This window comes from Carlito syrichta, unplaced genomic scaffold, assembly GCF_000164805.1.
Source record: "Carlito syrichta isolate Samal-C Ts95f unplaced genomic scaffold, Tarsius_syrichta-2.0.1 Scaffold303092, whole genome shotgun sequence".
NCBI classification, from domain to species: Eukaryota; Metazoa; Chordata; class Mammalia; order Primates; family Tarsiidae; genus Carlito; species Carlito syrichta.
In genome coordinates, this window is record NW_007247188.1 from 133,072 (window position 1) to 145,019 (window position 11,948).

At 41.3% G+C, this 11,948-nt stretch overlaps 1 protein-coding gene across 2 annotated transcripts in view; it reads right to left on the minus strand.

Moving 5' to 3' along the window:
* Nucleotides 1-11,948, minus strand: part of PCDHAC2 (protocadherin alpha subfamily C, 2) — a 50,744-nt gene that overhangs the window by 26,781 nt on the left and 12,015 nt on the right. For both annotated transcript variants that reach the window (XM_021712116.1, XM_021712117.1), the window contains exons 2-3: nt 10,355-10,413; nt 7,940-8,028 (exon numbers count right to left, since the gene is read on the minus strand). In XM_021712116.1, the coding sequence (XP_021567791.1) occupies nt 7,940-8,028; nt 10,355-10,413 (148 nt within the window). The remainder of the gene's footprint in view (nt 1-7,939; nt 8,029-10,354; nt 10,414-11,948) is intronic.

Sequence of the window (11,948 nt, forward strand, 5' to 3'; positions counted from 1 at the left end):
GGAGCCCAGCAGGTCGAGGCTGCGGTGGCCAGGAGCGGCCACTGCACTCCAGTCTGGGCGACAGAGTGAGACTCCAACTCAAAAAAAAAAAAAAAAGTTACCTTTTCATACTCTAGCTTCTATTGTTTTGTCTCTTGAATTTGACTAGTATAAAGGTCTCAATTTTCTATTTTAATAATAGCATGCCTTTTTTTCCCCTTAGTTCCTTTGGTATGACCATCTTCAGGATTGACTTCTCCCATTCTTCATCTAGCCCACTCCCTCATTCCAGCCAGAACTGACACAGTTCTTGGTCTCACTGAGATAAAAGTGGGCTGCATCTATCTCTGTTCTCCTTTTTTTTCTGATTGTAGATAGCGAGACTCCAAGTGGTGAGGCAGAGAAAGATTCCTCTCCAATCCACACACTCATTTCCAGGCTTCCTGGCATTGTCCAGACAATGGCCCTTCCCTAGAGGCCCCTAGTTGCTAGCCAGTGTTTGACCTGAATATGTTTCTTCAGATGAGTCAATGACCTTTTCAACTGCAAAGTTGACTGCCTCTGTGAAGATACATTTTTCAAATTCCTTTGGAATCTGGGCTGAGTTTCTCTTAAAATATTTGCCATGAAAAACCATTGCTGTCACTGAGATAGGCTTTCATCTTTGTTTACTAGTGTCAGTGAGGCTGAGGGTGCTGCTTGCTGGAGCCCCAGAGCTTAATGAAATTACAAATGATCACCTTCCTCTGCCCTCAACCCAGTCTTTAAGCATGTCTTTCTTGTTCAAGCACCTCCCAGGGAGAAGTTTTAAGCTGACCAATTCTAAACAATCCCAGCAAATTTTCCCAGAGTCAAATGCAAACTCTCCACCCTCTTCCACTTCCCCACAAAGCTCTCAAACACACAGGTAGCAGACATCTTTGAGCTGAGTCAGGCAACAACGTTCATGACCCTGCCCCCACTTTATTGGTCTTTTGTACCACTAAGATATTCCCAGCAGAAACTTGAATCTCTCTTTTGATAAGGGGCTTAAAAATTCTACTACAAAGAATGGTGTACAGAGAAAGCTGGAAGGGAGGGTAATTCAAATACTCTCATGTTTCATGCAGCAGCCCTAAACAAAAGTTTAATGTTTTATTTTTCTAATGTATATTCAAAAGTTGTTTCTCACAACAAAGTTTTCAGGGACCAGACTGTATTGTCTCAATGTAGTTGGCACATTAAAGGAATCAATAATCACTGAAGAAACCATAATGAGTCTTCATTCCCTGATCTTGTATTAGCCTGCTTATCTGCATCTGTGGGATTTGAAGGAAACTCAGCCTAAGAGAAGTGCCTGTTGCTCTTTTCAACTCACTACACCCTCCAAAATGTATGTCCACGAGCATATATCTGACTGCATGTGAGACTGAATAGTTTTTAGAAGAAACTGCTTTAATTTTTTTTTTGAGCTGGAGTCTTACTGTTGCCCAGGCTGGAGTGCAGTGTCACACTCATGGCCATCGCAGCCTTGACCTGCTGGGCTCAGGCGATCCTTCCGCCTCAGCCTTCCAAGTACTGGAACTAGAGGCGCATGCACCATGCCTGGCTCATTTTTGACATATTGTAGAGATGAGGTCTCACCAAGTTGCCCGGGCTAGTCTCGAACTCGTGGGCTCAGGCAATCCTCTTGCCTTGGCCTCCCAAAATGCTGGGATTACAGGCTGAGCCACCGAGCCCAGCCGGGCCACTGTTACAGAAGAAATTCTGTTATTTATCATCATCCCAACCCTGACTATTCTGCCTAGGCCTACCAATCCTAGAAGAACTGCTGTGGGAGAAATGAGAGAGGTGCAGGAAATAGAGGGTATAGGGAAAGAACTATCTTAGAACCTACCCTCTAAACAAAAGTATTTCATTTCAGAAAAACCAGGAAATCTCCATTCAGTCTTTTATTTACATGACAATTAAAAATGGAAGGTGCAGAGTGTTTCCCTCAAGAAAAAGAGGAAGAAAGTCATGAAGAAATGGAGCCAGCATACTTCATGTCTTCTCCTAGGTAGAGGATGCTAATTTTCCTTCCCACACCATCTTGCTCCCTCCCTTCAAGCCAGTCTAGAGCAAACAAATTCTTTATCATAAGCTACACAGAGAATTCTGACAAACACAGTGAGCTTCACACCCCCCAAAAGTGAAAGCGCATCTTGCAAGGACTTACTTTCCTCAGGTAGAGCTTGCTAAGCCATGCTGGCATTCCTGGGCTGTCAGATGGAAGGTGAGAGTAGAGGATACTAACAGGAGGGAGCTGCCCCATTCACATAGATCCCTGATCTCATTTTTTGCCCTAATAAGGATATGCACACACCTCCCAGGACCGTCATTGCCATGACAACCACAGAAGTTGAGGTTGAGCAGGTTAGTGGAACAGCATGCTTTCTAAATTCTCCAGCAAGGCCCAAGGCTGTACTCACTCATGAAATGGAAAAATTCATGTTGACAGTGCTCCTAAATAGATTCCAAAAAAAGTAAGAATCATAGTTTCTTTCTGGGTAAGAATCAGAGATGGAGTCTCCCTGTAGGGAGTTGGTTTTGTCAGAGAAGCAGCAATTCTTAAGACAATAAGAGCATAAACTCAAAACTAGGGCGTATAAACTGTGTCCATTTTCCACAAAGCAAAACAGTAAAGAGCAAACCAGGGCGAAAGCAATCCCCTAAGGAAACAAAGAGACAGGCACATAAAAAAAAAAAAAATCTCTCTAAAACAGAACCTTCCCACAGAGACACTCAGAGCAGCTTGAGTATAAATTTTGAAGTTGAAGGATAGACTCATACCTTGAAAAATCATAAACAATAGCTACCATTTACTAAACACTTACTGTTCTCCAGACTCTGTAATATGTGTGCAGTATGTCATTTAATTCTTGCCACAACCCTGTAAGGGAGACACCACTATTCTCTTTATATTTCATTTTATAAGAGAAAGAAACTAAGAATCAGAAAAGTTCAATAATGGTCTCAGGAATATATAACTACTTAGTAGCAGAGGTAGAATTCAAAGAAAGGTCACTGACTCCAGAGCTTGAGCACATAATTATCTCTCTGGTATGGGGAAAGGCCCCCTGCTTCCTACAAGAATCATAAACAGATGCCTTCTTTGCGTGGTTCCTGAGTCTCCAAAAATATTAGACAATGACAGGAATATTTACCCTAGAGCAATTCTTAAATTTTAGGGTACCTTGGGATCACATAGAAAGATTATTAAAACACAGATTTCCAGCCCCACCCTGAGAATTTCTGATTTAATAAGAATAGAGCAGGGCCTGAGAATGTGCATTTCTAACAAGTTTCCAGGTATTGTTGATGCTGCTACTCCTGGAACTATACTTTGAGAGCCATTGTCTAATAACTAAACTAAGGGTCTCCAATCAAGCCTCATTGCCTTAGTGGCTTCTCTTGCCTAATTAAGCTTTTGCTGTTTAGTCCCAGATCCCCTGGGATATTGCTTGACAAGTTATGATGTTATCTTTGGCAGTGCTGTGTGTTTTGGAATTCTCTTAGCTCTTTAAGTATTCCTCACTTTAAAAATAATTTACTGCTGCCTTAGGTAATCCTGAGAGCCCATGAAATGTGGAAAGAGGAGCCTGGAAGAACCAGTAGGAGATACTAAAGCAGCCTGGCCCACTGAAGGCAGACTAATTCCTTCAAAGGCAGGGCAGTCCTTTTATAACCTCTGGGATTCCCTCTAGGAACTGATCACAAGAGGGCATTACTAAAGCCTTTTTAGGGCATTCATGTTGAGAAAGCAAGAGTCTTAATAGTAGTGACTGAACCTTTAATGCCTCTCCCTTAAAAACAACCCCCCCACTTTCCTCCCCCCGCCTTTTTTTTGAGACAGCTGTCTTGCTCTGTCACACAGGCAGGAGTGCAGCGGCAGTGGCAGGATCATGGCTAATTGTGACCTCAAACTCCTGGGCTCAAGAGATCTTCCCCCACTTCAGCCTCCAGAGTAGCTAGGACTATATAGGGGTCCACCACTACACCCAGCAAATTTTTTATGTTTTTATTTCTGAGACAGGGTTTTGCAATGTTGCCCGGGTTGGTCTCAAATTCCTAGCCTCAAGTGATCCTGCCACTGAGGCCTCCCAAACACTGGGATTATAGGCGTGAGCCACCATACCTGGCCCACTCCTCCATCTAAAGAAGAGGCTGCAACTATATTCGTGCATTCCCCATTTAGCTAATTTTCTCTCTCTTCTCAGTCTCAAAGGAAGCTGAAGGAAAATAAGAAAACCCATGGTCCAGGTGTGCTCACACAGTGGGGAGGCTGGAGAAAGTGGCCAGTAATCAGAATTAACCAATTTAATGCCTGACTTGTTTATCCTGCAGAAAACATCATTTGGTGGTGCCTCCATTAATCCCTTCAGAATCTTTATCCCAGGCTTTTGAAAACTGTGAAAATAAACGAACAGTTTAGTAACAAAGTAAAATAATTCATCAGTGAAGGGAAAACAACTTCAGGAAACATATGTGAATAAGAACTGGTACAGTGCTTGCTTAGGCAGCACATACACTAAAATTGGAATGATACAGAGAAGATTAGCATGGCCCCTGCGCAAGAATGACATGCAAATTCGTGAAGCGTTCCATGTTTAAAAAAAAAAGAATTGGTACAAAGCAGGCCTCACTCCATTTATGCCCATGGGTACAGTCATCACAAGTGTTAGTATGAGAAGAGCCATAAATGGCTGGTTTATGGGAGAGGCTCAAATACAAGTATAAGGAGACTCAGGCACCAGAAAGAAGGGTTTTGGAAGCTACTGCATCTTTACCATGAAGCACTAAGGGCAACAGAATCAATGAAAGGCAGTCTCTATTTGGGACTGGAAACAGCCAAGTTTTTGGAGCATTTTTCTTTTCTTCAAGCAGCAACTAATAAATCCTCCTCACTCCATTTCCAAGAGGGCAGTTGTGGATGACTTGACTCTATAGATGTAAAAATGATCCAGATAACCTCAGAGTGTCTGTATCTGAGCCTACAAATGAGAACTGTTGACTTCTGGCCACCAGGCTATCAGCGAAGGCCACATTATAGATTGCACAAGAATATCCCAGAAAAAAGGGGTAAGAAGATTAGGTATTTATTAATACCATATGTCAAGCACTATGTTCAATTCTTTTTTTCTCCTTTAGTTCTCATGGCAACTCAATAAAATAGATGCCATTACTATTATTACAACCAATTTACCAAAAGGGTAGTTAAAAAAATATGAATTTAGGCAATTTGTCTATGTTCACCTAGCAAGTAAGTGTGGGATTGGAATTCAACTCAGGTCTGACTATGAATCATAGTCTTCTAAATCTTTATGCTATATTCCCTCCAAACAGTGCAGAATATATGTTAAATCCTAAACACCTAAAAGTTCCAAAAGGGGCAGGAGACAAAGGATTCTTCTAATTTTATATAATTGATGTTGAGGTGTGTTGAAAAGTATAGTCGGGAGCCGGGCTCGGTGGCTCAGCCTGTAATCCCGCGCCTTTGGGAGGCTGAGGTGAGTGGATTGCCTGAGCCCACGGGTTCGAGACCCACCTGGGCAGTGAGACCTCATCTCTACAATAAATCAAAAACTCAGCCAGGTGTGGTAGCGCATGCCTGTAATTCCGGCTACTCGGAAGGTGAGGCGGAAGGATCGCCAGAGCCCAGCAGGTCGAGGCTGCGGTGGCCGGGAGCAGCCACTGCACTCCAGTCTGGGCGACAGAGTGAGACTCCAACTCAAAAAAAAAAAAAAAAAAAGAAAAGTATAGTCGGGACATCATGCAGTCTAAAACTACTTCCTCCTTCATGGAGTAATTGGAAGATGTAAGCTCTATCCAGCACAGTCTACGAGGACTTTGATTCATGTGTCAGAAGACAAGTACAGTCCTGGACAAAAGGGATTATATAAGAGAGGTTGAGATAGTAGGGATGAGGAGCAATAGAGACCCGCTTTCCTATCTCTGTCCAAAAAATAAGTTTCTAATTTTTTTAAGACAGGCTGGAATGCAGTGACATGATCATGGCTCACAGCAACCTCAACCTCCTGGGTTCAGACAATCCTCCCACCTCTGGGAGTAGCTGGGACTGCAGATGCATGTCACCGTCCCTGGCTAATTTTAAAATTTTTTTTTGTAAAGACGAGGTCTCACTATGTTGCTTAGTCTGGTCTCAAACTCCTGGGCTCAAGCTATTCTCCTGCCTCAGCCTTTCAAAGTGTTGAGATTACAGGTGTAAGCCACTGCACGTGGCCACATTTTTTGAATCTTAGAAAGAGATGTGAGCTAGATCCATGAAATAATCAATAGATTGCTTCAACTTCACACTTGCCTGGGAATATATTCCAACCAGTATCATCAATGGGGAGAAGAATGTATTCAAAGTTAGTTCTTGGCTCACCAGACTGATCTACAATGCCTCTTCTAGCAAGGCAAATTCTGAAATGAAGTCAGGGTAGAAAGGTTTGATTTCATGTGGCTACTTTGATTAAGAAGTTCTCACCTTCCCAGATGCCTCCTCATCCTGCAACACTTAGCAGTCTAAAACTACTTCCTCCTCCATCATTGGCATCAGGGATGTAGTCTTGTCAATGGACTATTTTATGTTCTTCCTCTTGCCAGCTGGCAATATTAGCTCTCCAATGAATTGCTTAAACTTGTATGTTTTTTGGACAAATGTGACTTTTAGTTGAATTATGCAACATTCATAAATAGCAAATGCTGGCTGATTAGCATCAATGAAAGCCCTTAAGAGTTGCCAGCAAAAATGGGCCCTTAGCTGCACACATTACTTAGATAATCACTTGAAAGGCACCTGGTTATTTTTGGAAATAATTTTTTGCACACATTCTATGTCATCTGTTATATATGTATTTGTGTATTTGAATTTGGATTATTGCAAGCCAGCCATGCTATGAATATAAGTGCTAGATATACTTGGATTTGGAGCTTAGACACATTAGAATTTAAACCCAACCCTCTGCCACTTACAAGATATATGAACGTGGATACATTTCTTAACCTCTTTGTCTCTTCAGTTTCTCATATGTAAAATAGATACAATAAATCCCTTGCAATGATTGACATGAGGAACAAATGAGACCACACACGTAATGTCCTTGGCACAGTGACGAGGCATATCATGGGTTGATAATTAGTAACTGCTATCATCATCATGATGTCCTATTAATAATGGATTATAGTGGACAACATTTGTGGTCTCTACCAACCCATAATCCTTCCTTTCTGAAAATTGCCACAGGGATGGGTCTCCAAAGCCATATTTTTATTATATGATACTGCTTTAGTGATTAGAAGAAAACAAGAAAACCATGAAAATGTGAGTTTAAGCAATTTTCCTATATTCACCCAGCCATTGGGGTTTTCACCCAACCAGGCAGATTTTATTTCCTGAAAGTTTGGATTAGGAATTGGTCCCCATTAGTCCTCTAAACCAAGAAATCATGAGGTGGTCATATTGGCAATGTGCCAAAGGCAGTAAACGTCAGTCTCCAGAATGGTGTAGATATGCAGAGAGAAGCAGATTTGACTTTGACTTGAACTAAAAGAGAACAATGCCTTGGTCCTGATAACTCTGTGAGAAACCCTATTCCATTTCTCTAACTAGCTAGCTACTTGCTTTTTAAAGAGGGTTGCCACTGTCTTCAAGCAAAAGATCTTTGTTAACAATGTCATCTCTGTGCATGAGGCCACCAGCATTTTGAAGATAAAATTTTACACACACACCCTTATTCTTATGTTATCTGTTTCCAACTCTTGAAGAACATTAAGTATAAAATCAAAATAATCATGTAGTAAGGAAATCATGTATGTATGGGGAAAAAAAAGAAAGAATAAAATGAGGGCTATCAACATTCATCATCTTACAAAACTAGGTCATCTGATTGCTTTCCAGAACCCAAGGAAGAAAAGAGAGATCCCAGCTCTTTACCTGGTGTTGCACTTGATACTGTTGGCCACTGCTGATCAGGCCCTCCTGGACCAGCCCGTAGAATGCCAGCCTCCTCCAGGTGCACAGAACTGAGTAAACATATAGACCCAGATAGTAGTTAGACCACAAATGCAGCTCTTCCTCCACCATCAAATATTGCTTAAATCTGTGGAGGCAGGGCTGCAGCTAACACATTCTGCTCATGCTTGAACTGAAGCAATTACTGCTGAACAATCACCATGCATAAACTGCAGAAGCATCACTGACTTACTGCCTGCTATACCATTCCAGCAATAAACATATTCTATCTTTTTGGCAATTTTGGTTTTCACTAATGCCAGGTGGTGCTCACCAAATCTAACAGGATTAAGCCATTTCATTTATTTATTTATTTTTAGGGATGAGGTCTCACTCTGCTGTTCAGGTTGGAGTACAGTAGTATGATCAGAGCTTACTGCAGCCTCAAACTCCCCAGCTCAAGGAATCCTGAAGCCTCCTGAGTAGCTGGGACTATAGTTTTCAAGGTGCTTCTCATGGCTTTGCTACTTTTTGAGCAAAGCACTAATTCAACTGGGAGAGAATTAGTACTGTAAACCATGTTTTTACCTATTGTATGACTCCGTCAACAGCTCAGATGCAGGCAAAATCATAAGTTAGACTCTAACAATGTAAAGAATTCCTTCTGATATTTAATATTCTGGCATCTGCATGAATGTTTCTGGTCTAAAGCTATGGCCCAGGTTCCAATGTGACATCTCACCAAGCCAACTACTGATCTTCAGTCCTTCACTGATTGCTTCTGACTCATAAATAGCACCCAGTGTAATGATTTCTGCTCATTTGTAATAGTTAAGAACATGTTGATTTATTTTTAACCTAATGCATTTTTAACAGGTTAATACTAATTTTCATACTTTATAGGCTCTCTTTTTAGAAACCTAGGTTTGGTGAACATTCATTTAATAGTTGCCCGGATATTTTGAGGGGCTTAAGTTTAAAGATTATTTCTTTTTTTAAAATTGAATCCTTTTGTTAGTAGTGATCATTAGTTTCCTGAATCTTCCTATTTGGTTTCCAAAGATGCCCTCAAATAATGAATCTTTTATTTGGCCCCATGGCAAGGATACTAGATCAGCTTCGGGAACAAGATAGTTAATCAATTACTGTCAAAGAGACAAAGTAGAGAAAGCAAAATTATATTTAATCTGCATCTTAGAATAATGCTATTACTCTAGATTAATTTACAGTAAGCTAGATTTGGTCACCAGATATTTAATAAAGGTCTCTCACATGGCTTATCCTCTGAAGAGCCCATGCCATCGATGACAATAAGATAGCAGCAAAATGGAGAGGATAAGGAGACTGTTATAGCAGTGAACATGAACAAGAATAGCAATCAACTATTGTGGTTTTTTTTTTTTTTTTTTTTGAGTTGGAGTCTCACTCGGTTGCCCAGACTGGAGTGCAGTGGCCGCTCCTGGCTACCGCAGCCTCACCTGCTGGGCTCTGGCGATCCTTCCAAGTAGCTGGAATTACTGGCATGTGCTACCACGCCCAGCTGATTTTTTGATTTATTGTAGAGATGAGGTCTCACTGCCCAGGCGGGTCTCGAACCCGTGGGCTCAGGCAATCCACTCACCTCAGCCTCCCAAAGGCGGGGGATTACAGGCTGAGCCACTGAGCCCGGCTACTATTGTGGTTAATAGGATATAACAGTCAATGTGAGACAGAAAAACAAGGTAGACAATATGTGCATATACTTGCACATTGCACAATGTATCCAAGACCAAAAGCATTAGTATTAATTACAATTTTTAAGGGAGGGACAGAAAGTATAGGTGAAGGAGGTTGAAATTACTTCTTTGTAGAAATCTTGATGAGAGAAAGCAGCTTGTCTCTGTGATTTTACAGAGGACTCTTATTTGCCAGCTCTTGACAAGGATTTGGCACTGACCACTCTCAATGTTTCAAAAAATAGACATGGAAACAAAATAATTGCATTTTCTTTTTCTTTGCTTTGCTTTTTTTTTTTTTTTTTGATTTGAAGTCTCACTCAGTCACCCAGGCTGGAGTGCAGTGGCGCACTCACGGCCACTGCAGCCTCGATCTGCTGGGCTCAAGTAATCCTTCTGCCTCAGTCTTCCAAGTAGCTGGAGCCACAGGCACGTGCCACCATGCCCAGCTAATTTTTTGACTTATGGTAGAGACAAGGTCTCGCCAAGTTGCCCAGGCTGCTCTTTAACCCCTAGGCTCAGGCAGACCTCTCACCTCTGCCTCCCAAAGTGCTGGGATTATAGGTGTGAGCCACCACGCCCGGCTATAATTGCATTTTCCTAGCAATTGGCTTATGGAGACAGTTTATCTAAGTCATAAATTAAAGTTACTTCTGAGTGAAGGAAGGAGAAAAATACATACCTGTGCATGCCTGCTCTCAGGGAGGCAGAGTAACGCCAGTCAGGGTTGGGTTGTCGTGGCTGCAAAATCACAAAGGAAGTTTTCTGTTAAAATGACAAAATAATGTTCTTCCTGACATGCTGTTAATTGATCAGTTATTCCCTTAAATAGTCTAAGGTGTCTAAAATAAGTATTGAACGACCCATTTCATGTGCAATTCTATGGTGATATCCATATAACCAGTATACAACACTTTAGAAGAAAATAAGCTCATCAGGGGCCTCACACAGATTAAATACTATGGAAGACGAGATTTAATGGTGTAAGGGTCAACTTTGGCTTTACCTTGTCCAATACAGGTCTGTTCTCAAACCACTAGGGGAAGGGCCATCTGTTTTGAAACAGGAAAAGCTTTCATTGCTTTTGCTCTCAAGTGCCCCATTAAGAGAATATCCCTGATTCAGTATTCTAGCTATAACAGAACACACAACTACACAAGTTATGCTAGCCTGGCTGGACTGCAGAGGACTGCAATCTGCTGCTGGCTTTGCAGACTGCAGCATATTTGACCCACGGCAGATATGTCCAGTCATAACACCAGCAACTGATAACAGCCTCTTCAACTGATTAAAGAGGAATACTAGGGAGAGGAAAACAAACCACTGCAGTTTGACCTTTTTGCTACCTAATCCCTTTCATAAATTTGTACTTGTCCCTGCTTCTCTCTGAGTGCTTTACCTTCTCACTCAATCACTGTTCACTAAGCTCTGATTGCTTAACAGGGAGTAGCTGAAATCCAAGAAGAACCTGATTTATTCTGTACCACCTGTGTATTGAAAAGATCTGTTGCCCTCTATCTACAAATTATCAGTCCAAAGGAGAGGGGACAAAGAGGAGAATATGAGCACCTAAAGACTTGAAGACTGTTGGGGGAGTTGTGTGCTGGTTAGAAGCTATTCAGGAATCACTGGGGACAAAATCAGTCACCATCACTACCTTGTATCAGTTAGCAAAAATGTTACTGTAAAAAAATTGTGATAGACATTTCTCTGGATGTGTTTTCATGGGTGGAGCCACTTTAGTGGCTCTGTCACTGAATATTGATGTCAATAGAGTAGAACGATGGGAGATGAAGGTTGTATTTTTTGTTTTCTGCTGTATTATACTTACATTTGGTAGAGACAAAGCCATAGTAATACCAATGGACTATTCCAAAGTATCAATAATTCTTGTTCCTATCATTCTTATAGTTCATTCAAGAGATACAAAGTATTTAATAAACACACTTATTCATAAAACCCAGGGGAGAAGTGATCAGTATCCCAACCTTCCGACAGATTTGGGGATGCTACATAGTATTTGGCTTTCAGAGATTTAACCAAAGTCAAGGCCCAGAAAAGTTAGAACTCTAGGATACTTTACCTCAAAGGTTCACACACACTAACCAGCCTTTTTGGTCTTCTTCCACTTTCCTGGCAAGATACGACTATGCAAGCAACTTCACCCTTGTTTTTCAAGTTCACAACATGCTATGGATGTTCCATATAAAGTAACATAAAATTATGTACATACTAAATGAAAGGAGTTTCCATTTTCTTTTTTTTTTTTTTTTTTT